Below are 25,927 nucleotides of genomic sequence, written 5' to 3'. Positions count from 1 at the left end.
AAATGAAAATGTGGTACTTTATTTTTAACTTAACACCAATCATTCAACTACTAATTAACAGTTCATGCACTGTATTGCCTGCTGGTTCCACCCTAAAGACCATGTCCACACGAGGACCAGAGCTTCAGAACCAAGCAACTAATGATTCAAACACTCAACTGCCATTATCTAAAGAAAATCCGCCACTCCCACACGCTGTCCAGAGTTTACTTTGAACTTCTTCCGAGTTCAGATGGAAACCACAAATCCACAATAATAGTGCGCAAGTGGAGCCAGGAGAATGAAAAAAAAAACAGCAAATGTAAACATCAGGCAATAATAGTGTGCCAGTGGGCAACTAAACGCCTCAGGTCAAAGAGGATGGAAGAGACACATATCACCCACTTGGCGTCGTTCACATATTGATAAATAAGCCAATGATTGCTCTTAACCGAAAGCGCCTTTCGCAATAATGCTTCCCTGTACTATCTTGCTGATCAAATCTTCGCAAACCTTCAGCAATTGTTGTTGACGTCTTTCTCAACCTTTTTCCGAAAAACAGCTTCCTTTTCTTGGATTCACGTCTTTTCTTGTTAAGCAAAGGATGCATCAAGAAGTGGTAAATTTTTTTCAGTATTGTTAGATTGGTTTCATGAGGGTAGTAATAGAAGTGATGTCTGGTCAAGCATAATTATGATATGCTGTTAAAACTCAATAAGGATTGGGTCAAGGATGACCAGAAAAGATATGTTTTGTGCGGTCAGTTGTCAGGAAAAATGGGCGATTGACTTGGCATTAGAGTATAGAAGGCAGCCAACAGCGAAACACTGAAACATCAGTGTGAACTAGAAGCTGCTGGTGTCCGATTTTGTTGACCCCAATTTTCTTTCTTTCCCCTCATGCTCTTTTATTATTAGACCATTGATGCCTTACCCAACTACAGCACGGCTTAAGCATCTGACTTCTACGCTAGTTTCAGCACAAAAACCATGCAGCCACTCTATTTTCCATACACGAAGTGAAGCAGAAAATTAACATTCTTTGCCCTTGTGCTGCTGATCTCCTTGGCCCCTCCCACCAGTTCTTGCACAGAGAAGGAGAAGCAATCCCTCCTGCAGTTCCTCAGTAGTCTGTCGTGTGATGGTGGCCTCGCCTGCGTCCTGGAAGCAGAACGGCAGAGACTGCTGTGAATGGGAAGGGGTCACCTGTGGCCTGGATGGGGCAGTCACAGATGTTTCATTGGCTTTGAAGGGCTTTGAGGGGCGCATAACGCCGTCCCTCGGCAACCTTCTGGCCTTTTGCACCTCAACCTGTCCCAGAACTCACTGTGAGATGGCCTGCCACTAGAACTGGTGCCGGCCGGTAGCATCATCGTCCTTGATGTCAGCTTCAACAACCTAAACGGGGACATGCAAGAGTTGCCATCTTCAACCCCTGCTTGGCCTCTACAGGTACTGAACATCTCGAGCAACTTGTTAACAGGACAGTTTCCATCATCCACCACATGGGAGGCGACGAACAATCTGGTCACACTCAACACTAGCAATAACAGCTTCACTGGGCAGATACCAAGTCATTTGTGCGGCAGCTCACCATCCCTCGCTGTGCTTGATCTCTGTTACAACATATTTACAGGCAGCATTCCCCTCGAACTTGGTAACTGCGCCATGCTCAGAGTGCTCAAAGCTGGACAGAATAACCTCAGCGGGAATCTCCCAAATGAACTCTTCAATGCTTCCTTGCTGGAGTACCTCTCACTTCCTAACAATATTCTAGATGGAGAGCTTGATGGTGCTCAGATAATGAAACTCAGCAATCTGGTGACACTAGACCTTGGAAGGGTTTCAGCGGCAGATTCCGGATTCCATTGGTGAGCTCGAGAGACTAGAAGAGTTGCATTTGGACTACAACATATCAAGGGAGCTGCCATCAGCCCTGAGTTACTACACAAATGTGATAACAATTAACTTCAAGAGCAACAACCTTAGCAGAGAACTTAGCAAGGTCAACTTCTCCACCCTGCCTAGGCTAAGTACACTAGATGTTTTGTACAACTTCAACGGCAGAGTTCCAGAAAGTTTGTATACCTGCAGCAATCTGACTGCATTGCAGCTATCTGGCAACAACTTACATGGGCAGCTCTCACCAAGAATAGGTGTCTGAAGCACCTCACCTTCCTTTCACTTGCTATGAACTCTTTCACAAACATCACAAATGCGCTTCACATTCTTCAGAGGTACACCAAGCTTAACACACTGCTCATGGGAAGCAGCTTCAGGGGCGAGTTAATGCCAGAGGATGACTTTATTGATGGTTTTGAGAATCTTCAGGTTCTTTCCTTATGATTGCTCATTGCTAGGTAAAATACCTCTTTGGATGTCGAAGCTAGCAAAATGAGATATGTTTATATTATCTGGAAATCAACTTGCTGGATCAACACCAGCCTGGATCAAAAACCTAAAGCACCTCTTCTATCTAGACATATCAAACAACAGCCTCACTGGGGAAATTCGAACAGACCTGGCGGATATGCAAATGTTGCAGTCAGAGAAGACTAAAGCCAGTTTAGACCCGAGGGTCTTCAAACTACCAGTTTATAAGGGTCTATCACTTCAGTACCGCATACCCATTGCTTTCGCCGGAGTGCTGGATCTAAGCAGCAATAAAATAGCTTGTCAGATCCCTCCGGGAGATCGCCCGGCTGAAATTCCTTTGCTCACTCAATTTGAGCTTCAACGACCTATCAGGACACATCCCAATATCAGTATGCAATCTCACAAACCTGCAGGTACTAGACTTCTTGAACAACAATCTCACTGGTGCAATCCCAGCTGCACTGAACAGCCCGCACTTCCTTTCAGCATTCAACAGTTCTAACAATGACCTAGAAGGTCCTATTCCATCCAGAGGTCAGTTTAACACATTCCAAAATTCTAGCTTCGATGGGAATCCGAAGCTCTGTGGCTCTATGCTCACTCACAAATGTGGTCCAGCTTCAACACGTCCACCCACCAAACCATTATGGCAACCAAACAAACTGACTACAAGGCCGCCTTCGCGATTGCCTTCACCGCATTCTTTGGTGTAGGGGTGTAGTATGATCAGCTAGTCTTATCAAGGTTTTTTGGCTAGGACTGTCCAGTTTCCATATCGGTCTATCTCTACTTCTTCGAGATTAGAGGCTGCTATCTGGTTTAGCAAAATGTCCATGGAACAAGCTTCCACAATGTGCTGAGTCATAATTAAGTTTACAAGAATATTCCAGTGTGAAGAGTGATTCCATTTCGTGGAGACTTACAAGTATGTAACAATGTACGATTGTTGGCGGAAGCTTTCTGTACTTGTAACTCATCTCATATTGTTGGTGCTCCGTAATTTTTTTCCTTCTTCTTTCAGGAAAACGAATTCTGTACTGAAACTTCAATTTTCACAGTTACTTTGCTTCCCGAGGGCAGGATACCACTAAGCAACATGAACTGATTAAATGTACAGTGGTATCGTAAATACGGGTCACTGCTATCACAAAATCTTCTTAGAACAAGGACAGTGTATAGTAGCTTGGACGAGAAAACCCATCCACATTGAACAGATTTTATAAGCCGCGCATCTCGAAAAGCAAAACCGTCCGTGGCAAGTGTTTCTGCGAGATGTACCTCCGTACAGCGCGCGTTGCGAGCTGCACGATTCTGTTAGAATTATTGGGATTTGAACCATCTGTTATATCCAATAATTTCTAGAAAAATCCCATAGGCCCATGTGGCACGTTCATGCATGACAAGAAAGAAGTTAAAATATTTGCGCCAGTGGAAAATGAAACCGAATGGTGGTGAATGATGACATTCATCTCCTCATTGATGGCATCAATATTTTGGTTTTGGTTTCATTTCTTCATTAGTACATTGGTTTCTTCATACCGTGCGTACTAGCATATTTTGTCATGCAAGAACTTGAAACGATTTGCCTACTAATGGGAGACGAAACTGACCACTTAATAGGATTTTTAGTGCGTCTGTTTCTCCTCTCCTTAATGAGAATTAGTGCGTCCATTTCAGTTTCATCTCGTTGCTCCTATAAGAGGTCGCTCCTCTTTCCAACGAGACACAACTCTTCGCATTGTTCCAGAGCATTGCACCGTCTACCTCTTTTCCATCTCGCTTCCTGGCGTGCACCAGAGAGTGAGACAGCAGGCCTCCGAAACCCCGCCTCTTGTGATCCGGTACGGGAGAGGGGCGATCAGGTTTTTGGGGAGCGTCCTTACGCGACTGCTGGAGTCTTGTTCATCGTGGCTGCGAACGGCGACATCACTGACGACGAGTTCCCCAACGACGACTTCTTCCCCGACGTCAACGACCTCTTCAGCGACATGACGATCGGGACATCTGCACCTTCTGCTACTGCGCCGTATGCCATCTTATCCTCATTGTTAGGGCTAGCATTTGGTTTATTGCTAATAGCAATTGACATGGATATGATGCATTTTGCTTATGATTTTGATTGCATGACTAGTCTCAACGAATTGTTGCTAGTTTCTAGTTTCATTAATATATTGCTATTCATGTTTTATCCATTATTTTTCTGGATTAAACTAAATGGGAAAATGCCTAATTATTCATCAATCCAAAAACCTGATTTGTGTAGGCAATTTTCTCCTATTGCTTTTGCTGCAACTCTCAAGCCCGCACCATTTGAGGGCGTGAACTATAAGAGGTGGCGTGCGAGGGCAGTTCTTTGGCTTACCACCATGAACTGTTTTCACGCCTCTAAAGGCAAGCCAGAGGGAGAGCTGACTACTGAGCAGGAGCAAGCTTTCCAGGCTACAGACACCCTCTTCAGAGGTGCTGTCTTGAGTGTTCTTGGCGACAAGATTGTCGACCCATTCATGACCATCATGGTCGGTAAAGATATGTGGGATGCGCTCGAAGCCAAGTTTGGAGTCGCGGACGCAGGAAGTGAGTTGTATATCATGGAACAGTACCATGATTACAAGATGACTGATGACCGCTCCGTTGTTGAGCAGGCTCATGAGATTCAGTCGCTCACTAAAGAACTTGAGCATCTCAATTGTGTGTTACCGGACAAATTCATTGCCGGAGGCATCATTGCCAAGCTTCCTCCTTCATGGAGGAATTTTGCTACCTCTCTGAAGCATAAGAGGCAAGAGTTTACTGTTGTCAATCTAATTGGCACTCTTGATGTAGAAGAGAAGGCGAGGGTAAAAGACACACGTGCTCGTTTCCATGAGGGGAATTCCAGTGCCAGTTTGGTACAAAAGAGAAATTTCCATACCCACAAACCCAAGAACAAAAACTATGCGGGCAAAGGAAAATTTGATGGCAAGTACAAAGCCCCACAACCTGTCAACTTCAAGAAGAAGGAGGATACTTATAAGAAGAAAGGAAAGTGCCATGTATGTGGCAGTGAAGAACATTGGGCTTCATCCTGCAAGGACCGCTGGGACATGCGTCAGAATGAGAACAATAGCAAGACCGCTAATGTTGTTATTGGCGATGTTGACATGAAAGATGTCGGGTATGGTAAATTTCCTACCATCCTTTCAGTATGTCATTCTCCAGATTGGTGGATTGACACCGGTGCCAATGTACATGTGTGTTCTGACATAAACATGTTTTCTTCTTATCAGGTCGCAAGAACTACACCCGTGTTGATGGGAAACGGTGAAGGAAATATGCCCTAGAGGCAATAATAATAAAGTTATTATTTATTTCCTTATATCATGATAAATGTTTATTATTCATGCTAGAATTGTATTAACCGGAAACATAATACTTGTGTGAATACATAGACAAACAGAGTGTCACTAGTATGCCTCTACTTGACTAGCTCGTTGATCAAAGATGGTTATGTTTCCTAGTCATAGACATGAGTTGTCATTTAATTAACGGGATCACATCATTACGAGAATGATGTGATTGACTTGACCCATTCTGTTAGCTTAGCACTCGATCGTTTAGTATGTTGCTACTTCTTTCTTCATGACTTATACATGTTCCTATGACTATGAGATTATGCAACTCCCGTTTACCGGAGGAACACTTTGTGTGCTACCAAACGTCACAACGTAACTGGGTGATTATAAAGGTGCTCTACAGGTGTCTCCGAAGGTACTTGTTGGGTTGGCGTATTTCGAGATTAGGATTTATCACTCCGATTGTCGGAGAGGTATCTCTGGGCCCTCTCGGTAATGCACATCACTTAAGCCTTGCAAGCATTGCAACTAATGAGTTTGTTGTGAGATGATGTATTACAGAACGAGTAAAGAGACTTGCCGGTAACGAGATTGAACTAGGTATTAAGATACCGACGATCGAATCTCGGGCAAGTAACATACCGATGACAAAGGGAACAACGTATGTTGTTATGCGGTCTGATCGATAAAGATCTTCGTAGAATATGTAGGAGCCAATATGAGCATCCAGGTTCCGCTATTGGTTATTGACCGGAGACGTGTCTCGGTCATGTCTACATAGTTCTCGAACCCGTAGGGTCCGCACGCTTAAAGTTCGATGACGGTTATATTATGAGTTTATGTGTTTTGATGTACCGAAGGTAGTTCGGAGTCCCGGATGAGATCGGGGACATGACGAGGAGTCTCGAAATGGCCGAGACGTAAAGATCGATATATTGGACGACTATATTCGGACTTCGGAAAGGTTCCGAGTGATTCGGGTATTTATCGGAGTACCGGAGAGTTACGGGAATTCGCCGGGGAGAAGTATTGGGCCATACGGGAATAGAAGAGAGAGGCCAAAAGGAAGGAGGCGCGCACCCCCCCTCTGGTCCGAATTGGCAAGGGGTGCAGCCCCCTTTTCCTTCTCCCTCTCCCCCTCTTTCCTTCTCTCCTACTCCAACAAGGAAAGGAGGAGTCCCCCCTTGGCGCGCCCTCCTCCTTGGCCGGCCGCCTCCCCCCTTGCTCCTTTATATACGGGGGCAGGGGGGCACCCCAGAGACACAACAATTGATCTCTTGATCTCTTAGCCGTGTGCGGTGCCCCCCTCCACCATAATCCACCTCGATAATATCGTATCGATGCTTAGGCGAAGCCCTGCGTCGGTAGAACATCATCATCGTCACCACGCCGTCGTGCTGACGGAACTCTCCCTCAAAACTCGGCTGGATCGGAGTTCGAGGGACGTCATCGAGCTGAACGTGTGCTGAACTCGGAGGTGTCGTACGTTCGGTACTTGGATTGGTCGGATCGTGAAGACGTACGACTACATCAACCGCGTTGTGCTAACGCTTCCGCTTTCGGTCTACGAGGGTACGTGGACAACACTCTCCCCTCTCGTTGCTATGCATCACCATGATCTTGCGTGTGCGTAGGAATTTTTTGAAATTACTACGTTCCCCAACAAACGGGACACATGCTTCTGTTCATGGTGTTGGTACGGTCGATCTGAAGTTTACTTCGGGAAAGATCGTGCGACGGAAGAACGTGCAGCATGTCCCTGCCATAAATAAAAATCTTGTCAGCGGTTCTTGTTTGTGTCGAGATGGTTATAAATTGGTATTTGAGTCCAATAAGGTTGTAGTATCTAAGTGTGGACAATTTGTTGGGAAGGGCTATGAGAGCGGAGGCTTGTTCCGCTTATCTTTGTCAGACTTTTGCACTAAAGTTATTAATCATGTTTGCAGTGAAACCGAATCAAATGTTTGGCATTCACGACTTTGTCATATTAACTTTGGTGTCATGACGCGGCTAGCAAATTTGAGTTTAATCCCAAAATTTACAATTGTCAAAGGTTCTAAGTGCCAAATTTGTGTGCAAGCAAAGCAACCTCGCAAGTCTCATGCGACTGTTGAGGCGAGGAATTTGGCACCACTTGAACTCATACATTCAGATCTTTGTGAGATGAATGATGTGTTGACAAAAGGTGGAAAAAGATATTTCATGACTCTAATCGATGACTCTACTAGATATTGCATGATATATTTGTTGAAAACAAAAGATGAGGCTTTGCACTACTTTAAAATCTACAAAGCCGAAGCAGAGAATCAACTCGATCGAAAGATCAAAAGGCTTAGGTCGGATCGCGGTGGAGAGTATTTTTCCAATGAGTTCAATTTATTTTGTGAGGAACATGGTATAATACATGAGAGGACGCCTCCCTACTCTCCCAGTCAAACGGGGTTGCCGAACAAAAGAACCGAACTCTAACTGATTTGGTTGACGCCATGTTAGATACAGCGGGACTTTCCAGGGAATGGTGGGGCGAGGCTTTGATGACTGCAAGTCATGTCCTAAATAGAGTTCCTACGAAGAATAAAGAGATTACCCCGTTTGAAGAATGAGAAAGGAAAACGCTTAAACTTTCCTACTTACGAACTTGGGGTTGTTTGGCGAAAGTCAATGTACCAATTACCAAGAAGCGTAAGCTTGGGCCAAAAACAGTTGATTGTGTTTTCCTGGGTTATGCTTTCCATAGCATTGGCTATAGATTTCTAGTGGTGAAATCTGAGGTACTTGACATGAATGTTGGTACCATCATGGAGTCGAATGATGCGACTTTCTTTGAGGATATTTTTCCTATGAAGGATATGCCTAGCTCATCTAGTCAGAGGTCACAGACAACTCCTGGACCTACTGTTCCATTGGAACATTCCGAGAAGAAACACACAGATATTCCTGAGGAGGATGACAATGAAGCTCCTAGAAGGAGCAAGAGACAAAGGACCACAAAGTCATTTGGTGAAGATTTCATTGTGTACCTCGTGAATGATACTCCCACTTCTATTTCAGAAGCTTATGCATCTTATGATGCTGATTACTGGAAAGAAGCTGTGCGTAGTGAGATGGATTCTATCATGGCTAATGGGACATGGGAGATCACTGATCGTCCTTATGGGTGTAAACCTGTAGGGTGTAAGTGGGTGTTTAAGAAAAAGCTTAGGCCCGATGGTACAATTGAAAAGTACAAGGCACGACTTGTTGCCAAGGGCTATACCCAAAAAGAAGGTGAAGATTTCTTTGATACTTATGCGCCTGTGGCCAGATTGACCACCATTCGAGTACTACTCTCATTGGCCGCCTCACACAATCTTCTCGTTCATCAAATGGACGTTAAGACAGCTTTCCTAAATGGAGAGTTGGAGGAGGAAATTTACATGGAACAACCCGATGGTTTTGTAGTAGATGGTCAGGAAGAAAAAGTGTGTAAATTGTTGAAATCTTTGTATGGTTTGAGACAAGCACCTAAGCAGTGGCATGAGAAGTTCGAAAGAACTTTGACATCTACGGGCTTTGTTGCAAACGAAGCCGACAAGTGTGTGTACTATCGCCATGGTGGGGGCGAAGGAGTTATATTATGTTTGTATGTTGATGACATACTTATATTTGGAACAAATCTCAAGGTCATTCAGGAAGTGAAAGATTTTCTGAATCAAAACTTTGAGATGAAAGACCTTGGAGTAGCTGATGTTATCTTGAACATCAAGCTTTTAAGAGGTTGTGATGGTGGGATCACTCTCTTGCAGTCTCACTATGTGGAGAAGATTCTGGATCGCTTTGGATATTCAGATTGCAAACCTTCTCCGACACCTTATGATCCGAGTGTTTTAATTTGGAAGAACGAGGGAGAAACAAAGGATAAATTGAGATATTCTCAAATCATTGGCTCGCTTATGTATTTAGCTAGTGCTACGAGGCCTGACATCTCGTTTTCTGTGAGTAAACTAAGCCGGTTTGTTTCAAACCCGGGAGATGTTCATTGGCATGCACTTGAGAGAATAATGCGCTATCTGAAAGGTACTGCGAGTTATGGGCTTCACTATACCGGGTATCCAAGAGTACTTGAAGGTTATAGTGATGCAAATTGGATATCTAATGTTGATGAGCTTAAAGCGACAAGTGGTTATGTGTTTACACTTGGTGGTGCTGCTGTTTCCTGGAAGTCTTGCAAGCATACCATCTTAACAAGGTCAACAATGGAAGCAGAACTCACAGCATTAGACACGGCAACAGTTGAAGCAGAATGGCTTCGAGAACTTTTGATGGACTTACCGGTGGTTGAAAAACCAATACCAGCTATTCTAATGAACTGTGATAATCAAACAGTGATCATCAAGGTAAACAGTTCTAAGGATAATAAGAAGTCATCAAGACACGTGAGAAGGAGACTGAAATCTGTTAGGTTCATGAGAAACTCCGGAGTTATAGCGTTGGACTATATAAACACATCGAAGAATCTGGCAGATCCCTTCACAAAGGGTTTATCATGAAATGTGATAGACAATGCATCGAAGGAGATGGGATTGAGACCCACTACATAAGTTGTTCATGGTGGTAACCCATTCTTTGTGATCGGAGATCCCGTGAATTAGAATTGACGAGACAAACTATTGGATAACTGAGAGGAGAATATTTATTTGACAAAAATCCACTCCGTTATGATGCAATTCTCTCCTAATCTGTATGGTAGGCTGATATTTATCTTAATGTGTTTTGAATGGCTTGGGTAGGCAAAGATGTTGTCCTACAGAACATCTAGAAAGAACACACATATATGAGTTAGACTGTTAAACGTCGCGGTCTGTGAGAGTTGGGTGTTCTCTAATAAACTCATGAAGAGGCCCCGGAGTATGACGCATATGCTCCTACCCGCGGGAAAGTTTTCAGCGGTCTAGTATCGGTCAAGGCTTTTACGTGAAACTTGTTTGCACAAAACTTGCAGTTCAAGGCGTAGTCCACTGTTCAAGTTGTGAACGAGTGTAGCGTGGAGTTCTAGGTGGAAGTTCAACTTAACAGTCTTCACCGAAACACCGGTATATAAACAATGTTTTGGAACCATAGGCAAACTTGATGTGCCTCTGGGATCTGGTGGGGGGTTGTTAGAATTATTGGGATTTAAACCATATGTTATATCCAATAATTTCTAGGAAAATCCCATAGGCCCATGTGGCACGTTCATGCATGACAAGAAAGAAGTTAAAATATTTGCGCTAGTGGAAAATGAAACCGAATGATGGTGAATGATGACATTCATCTCCTCATTGATGGCATCAATATTTTGGTTTTGGTTTCATTTCTTCATTAGTACATTGGTTTCTTCATACCGTGCGTACTAGCATATTTTGTCATGCAAGAACTTGAAACGATTTGCCTACTAATGAGAGACGAAACTGACCACTTAATAGGATTTTCAGTGTGTCTGTTTCTCCTCTCCTTAATGAGAATTAGTGCGTCCATTTCAGTTTCATCTCGTTGCTCCTATAAGAGGTCGCTCCTCTTTCCAACGAGACACAACTCTTCGCATTGTTCCAGAGCATTGCACCGTCTACCTCTTTTCCATCTCGCTTCCTGGCGTGCACCAGAGAGTGAGACAGCAGGCCTTCGAAACCCCGCCTCTTGTGATCCGGTACGGGAGAGGGGCGATCAGGTTTTTGGGGAGCGTTCTTACGCAACTGCTGGAGTCTTGTTCATCGTGGCTGCGAACGGCGACATCACTGACGACGAGTTCCCCAACGACGACTTCTTCCCCGACGTCAACGACCTCTTCAGCGACATGACGATCGGGACATCTGCACCTTCTGCTACTGCGCCGTATGCCATCTTATCCTCATTGTTAGGGCTAGCATTTGGTTTATTGCTAATAGCAATTGACATGCATATGATGCATTTTGCTTATGATTTTGATTGCATAACTAGTCTCAACGAATTGTTGCTAGTTTCTAGTTTCATCGATATATTGCTATTCATGTTTTATCCATTATTTTTCTGGATTAAACTAAATGGGAAAATGCCTAATTATTCATCAGATTCCGGGGGTCCGGGCCGCCGCTTCGCCGGGTTGCCTCGCCCTCGCTGGGAACTGCGGGGCCAGAGGAAGGTGACGGGCGTGCCAGTGGATCCTGAGCTGATTATCTACAGTACATGCCTAGCCTCCAGCCACCAGGCCCTACAGCACGGATTTACCGAGCCGTCGCCCCGCCGGGCCGCCGCATCGCGAAGCTGCTTGGGTGCCCCTTCGTTTATTTAAGGAAGCTCTCCTGCTTGGGTTTCAGAGTGTTGTCTGTTTTTCTTTTTCTTTTTTGAGAATTCAGAGTGTTGTCTGTTTTTTAGGGGTAAAGCTAGATTTTACTGCTCAAAAACCTTGACAACACAGTGCGTGACCCGCCGGATCGAGCTCGTATTTTATTCTTGGCCTCATCCTCCCTCCGGCAAGGGCCCAAGGGCGTCGACGACAAAGCTGAAGCCATGGGTAGAAATGCAGCGCTGATCCCGCGGGTCGGGAACCAACCGACCGAGCTTGGCCTTGGGTGGACGAAAAACGACTCGCTCAAGAGCCATGCGTATGGTGGCCGAGTGTCTGTCTTGGAACAAAAAACGAGCTGCACAAACTGACAAGGGTGAGGACAAAGCTAGCCATGAGGTCGTCCAGCCCCAGCCGGAGACACAAACCGGCAGGTCAACGTCCACGCCCTCCACAGTATTGAAACATATATCATCTCCCTCACTGACGCAGGCAGCAGCATGAGCTGACTTGAGAATGATGTCTGGACTTTGGATGAGATGATCCAACAAACCACGCCACGCACAACAACCCAGATCCAGCAGAATCCAATCCCCTCCCTCATGCTCTTCATTCTGTTCTGGATGGTCCAGTGTCGTCGTCCTCTGCTCGGCCTCGGCGGATAGCCAACAGATCCATCAGGTACACTCCAATCCCCTCCCTCATGCTCTTCAATCCTCTTCTGTTCGCACCACATAAATGTCTAATTGCTCCTATTTGCTTGCATCTTGGCTTCTGCTTCTGTCTGCAGTGAGTAGGGTAAACGCAGCAGCAAATTAGCTAGGTTCCTCTCGTCCTTTTACTCGGAGCGAGGATCATATCATCATATCAACTTCAGTGTAGAAATATTGCCTCCGATCATCTGCGAGTCTGCGTGATCCTGTGCTTTCAGACGCAGCAGAAATCGTTTTGAGGCATGGCCGAGCACGCGGTTGCCGCCGTGCTGCAGAGGGCAGGCGCCACGGTGATCCAAGAAGTCGCTTCTCTGGGCCAGGTTCCTGCCAAGGTGGAGGCCCTCAAGTCCGAGCTCAAGCGCATGCAGTGCTTCCTCAGGGACGCCGACGCGAGGATGGAGAGGGGCGAGAACGAGATGCTCAGCCAACTGGTGTCGGAGGTCAGGGACGTCGCCTACAGCGTCGAGATCATCATCGACACGGCCAACATCTTGGCCAGGGAGACCAGCAGACCGCCGTCCCTCCTCGGCGCCATATCCAAGGGCGCCTGTTACCCCGTCCACTGCAAGCGTCTGTACAGCATTGGGAAAAGAATCGATCAGGTGACAGCGAGAGTTGGGGCAATCTTCAGAGAGTTCGCGAAATACAGCATTTCTTCTAGTACTGGCCTGAATGAGACGAGACACAGTATGGATGAGAACGAGAGTATGCGCGCAAGAAGACTGACGCTCCCAGATTTTGGGGACGACGTCGATGTCATTGGCTTTGACAGCGAAATCAACCAGGTCAAGGATGAACTGCTTGACTCGGAGAACAAGGACCTCACTGTCATCTCCCTTGTTGGTCCAGGGGGGGCAGGGAAATCAACCATTGCCAGGAAGGTCTATAATCTTGTCGCCAAAAAGCATTTCAACTCCTGCGCATGGATATGCATCTCACAGCAATTTACAGTCTATGGTGCACTGAAGGATATCGTTAAAGGGGCCATGGGGAGTCAAGACTTCGAAGAACTAGGAACAATGAGCGAGATGGAAATTATAAAGAAGATCCACAGTTTTCTCAAGGATAAAAGGTACCTGGTAGTCTTAGATGATGTCTGGAGAATCGAAGACTGGGATATGGTCCAAGCTGCCTTTCCTGATGTGAAAAATGGAAGCAGAATTGCTCTGACAACTCGCAACTCAGCAGTTTCCAATCACCCCAATGCAAGAAAAATAATCCAGGAGGTAAAGCTCCTTAACAACGACGAAAGTATAGAGTTATTCAATAGAAAGGCATTCCCTTCCTATGTCCTCCATGGCAGAGATGATCTGGATAGCTTCAGAGAACTAGGCAAGGCCCTTGCATTAAAAGGTAATGGCTTGCCTCTTGCAATTGTAGTCATGGGAGGTTTCCTTTCAAAGAATCTCAGGATCACCGAGTGGAGAAGAATGGTTGCCAGCATAAACTGGGATGCAATGAAGAACGAGGGTGACATCAGAGCCATACTGGACCTAAGTTACTATGATCTGTCAAGTAATCTGAAGGTGTGCTTTTTGTACATCACATCATTCCCAGAAGACTATGCAGTCCCGGTAGGCCTTCTTACAAAGTTGTGGATTTCAGAGGGTTTCATACCGAACGTGCATGGACGCTCCCTTGAAGAAACTGCGCTCGGGTATGTGGAAGAACTGGCCCAGCGCTGCTTGATCCTAATTGAAAAGAAGAGCTCCAGGTGCATCAGGACCGTTAAGGTACATGACGTGTTGCGCGACTGGGGAATTGGGCGAGCTCGAAGAGAAGGGTTCTTGAAAGACTGCAGTTCCAGAGATGAAGTGGAGACCTCATATTCCAATGAAATGAGAGCTTACAGAGTGGTTCTCTATGACTCTGTTTGCGTGAAGGTCGGTGTTGCTATGCCAAATCTGCACACCTTGCTGATCTTCAATGCAGCTCGGCTAGAAAGGAACGTCTTCTCTTTCCGAGGCTTGAATTACCTGCGGATACTCTACTTTGATGGCATGAGAGGGAGATGGCAGCTACCTGCAGAGATCGGCCAGATGGTACATCTGAGGTACCTTGGCTTGAAAGGTGGCACATATGTACTTCCTGCTTCCGTCAGTAATCTCACAAACTTGCATACTTTTGATGCAAGAGATGCCGTAGTGGAAGCGCTCCCTATTGATCTCTTGAGCATCTCGACACTGAAGCATGTTCATATCTACAAGGTCGAGTCATGGTCCGTGTGGAAGACTACCATCCAGAGCAACCTGAAGTCTCTCTTCATATTACCTGGCAGCCAACACCCCAAAGCAATGGGAAGGAGCAATTGACAGAATGGAAGAGAACCCCTCCTGGTGCTTTGGGAAGCACTACCGGAGCGTCAAACAGCTGGAAATTGTCGGGGCGTGCGAGGACGAGTTCGGGGTGCCCAACGACCTGCATCTTCCTGATCTGCACCTCCTCCCGCACAACCTCAGACGGCTGAAAATTAGTTGTCCTAATCTGCTGAATGATGAAGACCCCATGCCATTACTTGGGAGCTGGCTGACGTTCCTGAATGTGTTGGAAATAGGGGTCAAGTCATACACTGGCGCGACCATGACCTGCCCTTCTGGTGGGTTTCCAGACCTGCACAATTTGGTGCTCCACGATCTGGATATCGAGGAGTGGATATTGGAGGATGGTGCCATGCCAAGGCTCAGGATACTAACTCTCTGCAAGTGCACCAAGCTGAAGACACTTCCACAAGGATTGCAGCATCTGAAGGAACTTAAGAAGCTGAAAGTGATAGCGATGCCCGAGTTGGATCAAGTATTATGCTACCTGCTCCACAAGGCCGGACGCGAGGTTGTCCTCAGGTCGAGTGAGGAGGACTTTGAGCATGTACAGATCCCGTAAGTACACACTCTGCTACATGCCTCCATTTTCAGCTGGTAGAACAATGCCATTAAATCCATCGTGAGCTGGTACTTAACTCGTTTCACCTGAGTTAAATACACATACAGAAAAATTAAATTTCAAGAGAGAGGACAGAAATAACGGTGGCACGGAGAACCTCAAAGTAACGACAGCTATAATTCACTGATGCAATACTGTTCAGTTTTAACATTTAGCATGCTATTCAAAGCACCACTGTTTTAATTCTGAAGTGAACACTTATGACTAAGCTACTCTAGTATGTTCCTCTCCTGCAGCAAGTATGACATGTAAGGAGTGGACAATGGGGAGCGGAAGCAATTTAAATTCACTGCCATCTTACATGCTGGGGCCTGGTGGAACGGATATCTTCGAAAGGTGTACAGGTCTCTCCTGCAAGCTACTGACCTGATACCGACAAACTGTCAATTGTGCTTATAGGTTTATGTCGCTACTATTTGTTATGTACTTATATATGTGTAAACACAGTATTTGATACCCAGAGTAAATGTGTATACTGTGCAACTCCGATGTACATGACACGGTTTGTAATCTGAATAAAAAAATAAAGGGCTGGGAGGAGATGAGACACCCCGAATTGCGGCCACGGAGTGCTCTGTTCTCACATTTTTGTAATCTGAGCTTATGTTGATTAGTGATGTTGGGCTATAGGAACAATTGGTGTATTGCCGTCAAGTTGGTTGACCTATGATCAAATGGCTTAGAGTTGATGACCCTCTTGATAAAATGCCCTGAGCTGATGTTTAGAAAACAACATCACGTAATTCGCACTGCAATGGAAATGGAGCTTTGCCCCTGCTTTTTCCCCCTCTCCTGAGCAGAGACGGACGGGTGCTGGGTGCTCTCTCTGGAGCTCACCTCTTGCCATCTCTTTCTATATTCTTTTTCTTCAAATGATTTGATCCACGACAATGATATCGGGTACGTGGTTTTTCTGCTACTCCTCAACGCACCCAGATTCCAACCCAAATCCATCTCACAGAACTAGGGTTTACTACATTGCACCTAAAATCAAAACATAGGGTTCAGGGGGAGGAAATGAGGTGGCAGAAAACGGAACCGATGGGCTCACCTCGCTGCCGGAGGGGCCGCCTAGCCGCTGGGTCGCTGGGGGGGCCTCAACGCCCGCCGGCGAGCCGTCGCCGAGGCGGCCGCACAAACACACAGAGAGAGGGACGTTTCGTCCGTCGACACCGTCACCACGCCGTTTCCAGACTTCCACTTCCCCAAGTGAGCTAACACGAAATTCTAAACCTAAAATCTGATTCACATCATCACATATTAAGAATAGACAAACCGAGCTAGCGAATAGTACAATACGCACTTGATTACTTCCGATATGTAAGTTTCTCTTCTGTACTTCTTGGTTGATCTGCGAGTTTTAACATGAAATTTTGGCACATCGATTTCGAAAATTTAAGACTATTTGAGTAACTTCGGTCCATGCACTTGTTTTTTAAATCAATAAATGGGGAGGGGAGGCGAGGCGACGATTTCATTATTCAGAACGAAACCAGTGTCTGTCTGCATACGATTGAAGATGATTTCCAGCTTCAGAGCGCCACCTCTTCTGCAGCTGAGCGCACCCTGGTTCGTGCACTTCTTTTCAGCTCAATTCATACTCCCTCCGTTCCTTTATATAAGGTGTATGTGCATTTGTTTTTTCAAAAGTCAAACGAGCCCATGTTTGACCAACTTTTTAGAAAAATATATCAATATCCACAATACAAAATTTATATCGTTTGATCCATCATGAAAAGCAATTTTATATTTTATCTATTAGGCATTGTAGATGTTGTTATTTTATTCTATAATCTTGGTCAAATATTGAAATGGTTGACTTGCACGGAAACCAATACACTTTATATTCTGAAACGGAGGAATATATGCAAGTCATCTCTGTTCTAGACCCTGCTGCTAGGCGACTCCGCACATTTCATGCATGCACGTGGTGCAGCAAGAGAACGGAGAAAATATGTAAGCGATAAGAAAAAAAACGTGTTTTAAATATTTATTCCTCCACTTGTTTACAAGCGAACAACTTCATACCAGAACATGAAATGACTCAAAAAAAAATACAAAGAAACCAATACAAATTGTCGTAAAGACGTATAAACCTGTCTATCCTGGAAAATCACCACTCGGGATGCAGGTTATTCTTCTTCTATATTTTCTATCAAACAAAGCAACCAATAACGCAATGTACATCACGAGCAACACGGTCAGGCGCTGATCACAGCGCGAGGCCTTCCTTGCGAATTAAGAACCTGTTTGACCTGTGCACCGCAGCACTCTTCACAGGCACGTCGAACGCCTTCATCGGTTTCTTGGCATCGTTCTGCACGATGGTCTTAGGCTTGGAGTCGAGTGCCTTGGCTTCCTTGGTGCTCTCCAGAAACAACTCCAGACCCTACAGTATGCACAGCATAAAGTTGGTGATTCTGCATCAAGAAACTGAAACTGCCTGGAAGGAGGGCAAACATCTGAGAGAAAGGCACTCGACTTACCTTCACCGGCTTCTTTTCAGTATGAGCCAGGTCCAAGAGCTTGAGTTTTTCATCCGCTTCCTGTCAAATGAAGAACAGGTATGAATCATCACGAAGATAGCTCAATCTACATGATAAGCTCAGATATGGGTCACGACAAAGATAGTTGAATCTACGCGATAAGAACACCTAATGAACAGGCCTTAAACAGGACAGCGCAGACTCATAACCCTGTACCAATTATCTGCTTACTTGGAAAAACTTGGCATTTATTCCCTCTTTTATACCTCCTGCCATTCGGCAGAGATACCATATACCAGCATTAGCCGCATCCTGCCATTAAAATATAAGAGGTTAGGACAAACAGAATTTCAGCATGCCAAGACTCAGAGGCTCGTGAGTATGCTGGTCACCTGTTTATTGTCAAGCAACTCAATCTTCTCTTCCTGATAATCGTACACAAACAAAGTCAGAACAATCAAATAGACTTCGAGCAAAAATTCATGTGCAAGGGTTCCAGGATGCTCAAACTCACCAGTCCAGCTACCATCTGTTGAATTGCTTCAACGTCAAAGCCAATTTGAGACAGATCAGTTTTAACATCCGTGACCTGTGCATATTGAACAGAACATGAATGCTTGAACTGAGAAGAAAACTGAATTTTCATAGGATAGCATAGCATTACAAGTATATACAGCATGTACTCCCTCTGTAAAGAAATATGGAGTGCCTACTAAACAAATTAGCTTAACAGCTTTCGCGACATTGAAAAGAACAGAAAGCAGAGTACACCTTTGGTGCTCTTACAGAATTATTTTGAAGAAAAAGGCTGGAAAACTATGTGCTCCATGCATGCAAGTGAAAGACTAGCAATAGCTTATCAAAAAGACATAATAAACAAAATCAGATTCTCCATAGACAATTTAGGAAGATCACTCTGGTTATGTTTGTGCTCATACGTATTATTATTCTACACAATAATATTTTATGGTATATGGACAAAAGTACTTGAGTAGGCTGCAGTTAATGGTTGTAAACACCAGACTAGTGTATTCCCTTAACCAGTCATTTGAAGTGTTGCACAGTTTCTGGATTTGAGCCAATCTTGACATGCTAGCCAGTATATGACTATGGATTATGAACATTAACAACAAAAACAATCACAAGCAGGCCACGACTAGTACTTGTATGTTGTTATGTGATGGCACCAGGGATGCAAGCGGCACGTCACTTGTGCTTGCACCGTAGTCAAAATCGTCCATATTAGTTGGAGCTTTGTATTAGGGAATTAGTTCAGCTTGTACTACCCCTTATTGAGTGGGCTTACATGGGTTCGCCACTTGCACCCCTAGACGGCGGCTGTTCTAAAAAAAAATCCTGACCCACCTTTCCGGATGAACTACAGTATGATGGAAACACCTACTTGTAGTGAACAATTCAATTAATTCAATTATGGTAGCTGAAGGTGTTGATTAGGTAATGTAAGAATGAAAACAGAAGAACAATTGTTGCTGTTCCACAAGAACAAACTTCATAAGGTCTCAGGAATCATTCAACTTGTCATCATATCAGTATATCACTGCTCAGGACTAACATCATAGCAAATCAACAAACCTCATTCCGGATTTGTTTGGAGACCTCCACTTGTTCGTCCATTTTTCCATCCAAATTCTCAAGGCGTTTTGTTAGATGTCTTTTCGTCGCCTGAAATTAATTGAATGTCAGTCATTAGTCAGTAGATATGAAAAGAAAGATAACACTGAATCTGAAATAATAATGTGTAAAGCATACTGCTAGTGCTGACGAAACTTGCTCCAATTGCTTCGACATGCTATCAACAGCACTGGCCATATTGCGTTTTGTGACAAACATGACATCTGAGAAGGACCATCCCTGCATAAGGATATTTATATTAAGAAAGCAAAAGCATGACAGATAGAAGTTTACACACATAATTTATATATGTAATCTACATTGCAAGTTTTGTATTAAAACAACAACTTGGAGACGTCATTAGCATAAGAAAGATCCAAGGATTTTACATAAACCATAGTGAATCCATAGGAAACAATGCAACAGTCAATTTGAAACTATTATCAGAATTGTCACCATATCAGGAATATTTCTTTACAGAGTAAGATTAACTTAGAGGTGCTCCATTTATCTACTTACAGTTGGATCCACACACACACAGACACAAAAAACATGATTCCCAAGAGATTTCTGGTATATGCGAGAAACAAGGCAGAAAGCAAATAAAAAAAGGGGAAGAAAAAGGGTTCTATTTTCTCTTTCTTCAGTTACTGATTCTATATGAATGTTGTAAGAAGAACATTTCTGGAGAAAGAAGACCAGGACACAATTCATGATCCTTAGTCAAAAAATTGCAGACAGAGAATTTGACAATAACTCGAATATATTTTTGTGTGTATGCTTATCTTACCTTACACCACATATAGCAATAACCTAATGCTCCAACTGCAGCTGCTGGTAGTATGTAGGACGATAAACTGCCTGAAGAGAAATGCGCATGCAGGTAAATAAAATGCTACAAGAACTAGCAAGTAAGTGTAATAAAATGAAGAGAAAAGTATACTTTTCGTCCCTCAATTTTTGGTGAAGTCTAGATTTAGTCCTTTAACTCTAAAACCGGACAACTTGCACCCCTAACTCTCAAAACCGGACAAGTTTAGTCCCTCGTCTTGATTGGCCAGGTATGATTGCTGACTCATTGTGGTTTTGACTTGTTTTCGTCCACGCGGCGGTATTTCTCCCCTACTTGGGCATATCTCTTCTTTCTTCTCTCTATCTCTGTTTGGGCATTTCATCAAACAAATGATGCGCGCCTACCATCGATGGCCCTGCTGGCTACCACAAGCCGCCGTGGCCGCATCGTGGGCTGCCTACTGGCAGCTCCAAGCCGCCGCTGCCTCCTCACCGCTGGCCAAGTGCAGCAGCCCTGCTCCAGCACGCACTGCTGGCCCCGTGCACCTCGCCATGGCGCAGCTCCCGGCTGCCTGGCAACCTCTGCGCGCACTGCCGCTAGCTGCACCAGTAGGAGTGACACGAGTGCGCCGGCCATACAGGCAAGGTGACCAAGCTTACCGCCTGGTCGCCGATGAGATACTCAAGCTCGGTACGCATCGAGCTCGACGGCCTGCGTTTGCTGATGGACCTGTGGTGTACTTCCTCGATGTTGTCCGCGGAATGCTCGCCGAGGGCCTGTATGACGGCTCCAGCTGCTTCCGACGTGCAGCGACGCGTTCCTTGCCACCGGTGGTGCTTGCCCTCGAGCTTGCAGCGCTCGCGTCCGGGACCGCGTTGGTGCGCACGTGCTGGGGCAAGGACGAGGCCGCGTATTTGAGGTGCAGGAGGCTTCTATGGCTGGGTTGGTGCACCTCACGGTCCTCACCTCGATGCCTCCTTGAGCACCCGGGCGTCGAGCTCCAGAACGTTGCTCAGGAGGCCCAATGGCGGCATGGTTCAGGCTGCTGTATGCGGCCGGCCCGCCGTATCCATGCCCTGCAGACCAGCTTTTCAACCGTCGCCGCCGCCCCCGCAGGATATTCGAACGCCGCCGCTGGACATGCGGGGGTAGAGCAGCATGACATGCGGGATGAACGAGATGACGAGCACCGGAAGCATCGCCTGCCTACGAAGTGTTCGATGAAACGCCCGACACGAGTAAGAAGAAGATGATGAGGTGGACGTTGTGTTAGACTTACGACTAGCCAAAACCGGGTTGACTCGGCACAGAAACAACCTCAGGGACTAAACTTGTCCGGTTTTAAAAGTTAGGGGTGCAAGTTGTCCGGTTTTCAAGTTGAAGGACTAAATCTAGACTCCACGAAGAGTTGAAGGACCAAAAATATACTTTTCTCTAAAATGAATGAGGTAAGTAGCTTTTCTCAAAGGTTCATAAATATCGTGGCGAAACAATTGAATGTACCAATATATTGTTCATTAGCTTATCTACATGTTCCAAATTACAAGTTTCGAAGCGATTCAAACTCATGAATCATTCATTGTCAGATTGGAGATGCACATGCCAAAAAAATAGGCCTTCTTTCAGCTGCAGATATTGTAGGAGAGTCAGGCTTAAGTGAGTAACTATCTATCTGAGCATTTTTGGATAATACAAGCAAATTCATAATGAAGGCTTATTTAGCATGTGGATTAGGTTTTTTGCATAGGTCGCTTAGAGAGAAAAGCTGAAACATAGCAAGGGGGGCATCAGACAGGTACATACCTCCCGAGTCCGATTTGCCACTCAATATGGTAATGGGCTTTGACAAAGTTAAATCTCTGACTTCTTGGCCTAAATGCCGAATCTGGTATCAAATACCAGCACGTGGAATGCACAAACAACAACAGAGACGTTATTTTACAGCAAATGAAAGACATTAGTGTAATATCTCATATTTATGCAACTGTTGGTGCAAGTATAAACAACTGCGCACCTGAGCTTGGATAAGAGCCATGTCATATGCGCTGGAGCCTTCTCCTTGATTTACGCCCTTCATGAGCTCCTAATAAAAACAGAAAAACACAACATGTCCCTCAAAGATTTGAAGGTTGACATAACTTACTACAAGATGAAGAACATACAATCTAAACCACTGACACATGCTTGGCAAACACTATGGCTGATTATTTTTTCTGCAGGGTACACTATGGATGATTTGGAGTACCCATTGGTGCCTTCACTTGTTACGCAGAAAATGAAAATGAGATCATCAAAAGCGCTGTCCAATACTTTCCATACATATATGTGTGCGGCAAAGCGGATTTAATTGTAAGATTGGGTGACAATCTGTGCTGCTCTTATGAGCATGTGTATGCAAATTTACAATCATGCTCTATTCAGACAGGTCAGCGGTAACGCTCCTATTATCCTATTGTCTTCTCATCATAAAAAACATCCAAAGATTTCTCCCCACCTCTGATGATGAATAAAGGCGAGAAAATTAACAAGGTATGAGCTGGAAATCCACCGACCTGGAGCTCCGCCAATACATCCGACAGGCGGCCATTCCGAAGCACGATCGATCCCGTCAGGCCTGCGGCGACGCAAAATCACCATTTCAGGATCAAGAGAAGCAGCCAATTCGAATTTCGACATCGCAAATTGATAGATTTGGGGACGGGGGGATTGATTGCGACCTGCGCCGACGAGGATGAGGACCTTGGAGGCGGCGACCCCCGTGTGCGTCGCCATCGCCATGCCCCTGCGGGCTCTCTCGTTCGCTTCTCGGAGGTTCTGGAAGGGGGGTCAGCGGCGGATTGGGTGGGGGGAGGAGACGGAGGAGGCGGGTGGTGGCTTGGAGGAGGGGAAAGCGTGCGGGACGAGCGGGCTGGACAGTCGGGGTTGAACGCTTGGACCGGGCTCGGCCGCTCGGCTCGTGTCGGTTTGCCGACCACAGACGCTCTTGGGTCTAGTCAGCATGTACGAGCAAGAAGGTTACCGCACAAGCTCAAAAAAAAAAGGTACCGCACGCTACTTCTAATCTTCACGATGAATCATGAGACTACTACTAGCAAAAAAATTACTGTAGAAAAGAAGGATGTATCCCGGCCTCTGGGCGATGCATGTAGACTGTCATGAGACTACCACTAGCAAAAAGTCATGAGACTATCACTAGCAAAAAAAATTACCGTAGAAAAGAAGGATGTACCCCGGCCTCTGGACGATGCATGCAGCCTGCTTATTAATTATTCACAAAAACCTTGCAAAGTACTTCTCCGTTTTTAAATATTTGTCTTTCTAAAGATTTCAACAGTAACTCTATATGAAGTAAAATGAGTGAATCTACACTGTAAAATATGTCTATATACTTCCTATATAGTAGTCCATTTGAGATGTCTAAAAGGACAAATATTTAGAAACGGAGGGAGTAAGCCTGAAGTCTCCATCTTAGCAATACGTGTCGCTACTCCTATCCATTTGATAAAGGGGTGCTGAATGTGCGAGCCTAATACCAAACAGACATCGCACAAAATCCTAACACCTAAAGCCGGTTATCCCACCCAAGCCACAATGCCGGGATTGGGTCACACACCAATCCGGCGCACTCTCAGTGGACATCACATGCGCACACTGCAAGGGCCGTCACCACCATCTTCTAACGATCCATCTTCAAAGCAGATACTGACGCATCGGTCTTGCCAGTCCTCTCTACCACCAACGCCACCACGACGCCAGACGGCGTCGTCCTCCGGCGCGAGTCTATCACCACACATCAAACACCGAGTCTCCACTACGCCACGCCGCTGAGATCCGCCGCCATCAATGTGTAGGATGAATCACCGCTTCACCAATGATACCGTCCACTGGTCCCTCGAGCCCATGAACACCTCCAAGAATAACGCCCCCTTAGGTACTAGCACTAGTAGAAAAGGGCATTTTGTCCCGGTTCTAGAGGGCCTTTAGTCCCGGTTCTGGAACCGGGACTAAAGGGTCGTTACTAAAGGTCCCCTTTTAGTCCCGGTTCTTATACGAACCGGGACTAAAGGCCCTCCACATGGTTGTTGCCTGGAGGTCCACCTTTAGTCCCGGTTGGTAACACCAACCGGTACTAAAGGATTTTTTTTAAAAAATTAAAAAAAAATTGAAATTTTTTCCTGATTTTCAAATTTCTGAATTATTTTAACCTCTAATCTCTAATCACCCCTCATCACTGCTCAATTTAATCTCTAATCACCCCTCATCATTCCAAATCATCTAACTTCCCGAACAGTCACCCATCCTCCCACTCCCCCAGCCTGAGCACACTTAACTTCCGGGTTCTATTGTCCCTCGTTTTCAAATCTACACTTGTTGTTTTCCTGACAATAGTAAGATGTCAATCCTATTAACCCTCAGGAGTTTAGCTTGAGCATGAAGTCACACATTTCACTGTTTGAGTTTGAAACTATTGTTTAAAAAACAATAATTATTTAGTAACACTAATATTTCTTGAATAAGTAGTTTGACCATTGTTTGACCACAGTTTGACCAGATTTGACCAAAATTCAAAAAAAAACTGAAATACTTATTTAGTAACACTAATATTCTTGAATAATTATTTAGTAACACTAATGCTTCTTGAATAAGTAGTTTGACCATAGTTTGACCAGATTTAATGATTTTTTTTAAACTGAAATTTGAGCATAACTTTTTTTCCTTTTGGAATTTGAGGATTCTAAAAATTTGCAAACAGGACATAGGCCGTCAAAATCGGATGCGCATTTTCGTGCTGAACATTTTGATATATTATACGTTTTTTTCTGACATCGTATGCAAAAGTTATAGCCGTTTTACATTTTTCCTACACTTTTTGCAAAACATGTCCAAATTTAAGTTTTTAAATTTTCCTAACTAGTAGATGTGGTAACATAACTACATCTCGAAGGATTTTAACTTTTGAAATTTTTATCATTTTCTTTTGCTTTTTACAAAACTGAAAAGGCGATACAGGGGGTAGGATTTGAAAATTGCACCATTAGTACCGGTTCATGGCACGACCTTTAGTACCGGTTCGTGCCACGAACCGGTACTAATAGGCATCGCACCCTTTAGTACCAGTTCGTGGCATCAACCGGGACTAAAGGTCCCATTTGAACCGGGAGTAATGCATGTACGGTGCCCTCGCCGCTCGAACTGGGACTAATGCTTACATTAGTCCCGGTTCGTAATGCAACCGGTATTAATGGTCTTTTCTGGCTGAACCAAAGCCCTTTTTCTACTAGTAAATAGTAGTGGTCTGGAACTTCTCAACGGCGATGCCTTAGGTAACGACACTGAAGAGCGTCGCCGTCGCCGGCCTTGCCAGCTAGCCAAGAGCAGAATTTCATCCAGATCAGT

The 25,927-nt window shown here is 44.9% G+C and overlaps 1 protein-coding gene and 2 pseudogenes across 1 annotated transcript; 2 read left to right on the top strand and 1 right to left on the bottom strand.

Annotated features, from left to right (window-relative positions):
* Window positions 1-8: 8 nt before the first annotated feature.
* On the top strand, window positions 9-3,223 carry LOC123120656 (receptor-like protein 2; annotated as a pseudogene).
* A 9,052-nt stretch (window positions 3,224-12,275) lies between these two features.
* On the top strand, window positions 12,276-16,182 carry LOC123121892 (probable disease resistance protein RF9; annotated as a pseudogene).
* Window positions 16,183-17,583: 1,401 nt separating this feature from the next.
* On the bottom strand, window positions 17,584-23,501 carry LOC123121891 (uncharacterized). Its single transcript, XM_044541986.1, has 12 exons — window positions 23,248-23,501; window positions 23,083-23,144; window positions 22,545-22,613; window positions 22,334-22,415; window positions 20,528-20,598; window positions 19,876-19,977; window positions 19,699-19,788; window positions 18,620-18,694; window positions 18,498-18,530; window positions 18,337-18,417; window positions 18,106-18,165; window positions 17,584-18,008 (listed from the first exon to the last, which is right to left on the bottom strand). Exons 1-12 carry the CDS (start codon window positions 23,306-23,308, stop codon window positions 17,832-17,834), a joined length of 963 nt encoding a protein of 320 aa, XP_044397921.1. The 5' UTR covers window positions 23,309-23,501; the 3' UTR covers window positions 17,584-17,831.
* Window positions 23,502-25,927: the final 2,426 nt, after the last annotated feature.

The sequence above is a fragment of the Triticum aestivum genome, chromosome 5D (genome assembly GCF_018294505.1).
Source record: "Triticum aestivum cultivar Chinese Spring chromosome 5D, IWGSC CS RefSeq v2.1, whole genome shotgun sequence".
NCBI lineage: Eukaryota > Viridiplantae > Streptophyta > Magnoliopsida > Poales > Poaceae > Triticum > Triticum aestivum.
Note: the sequence above shows the minus strand (reverse complement) of the source record. Positions and strands in the feature narration are given on the sequence as shown.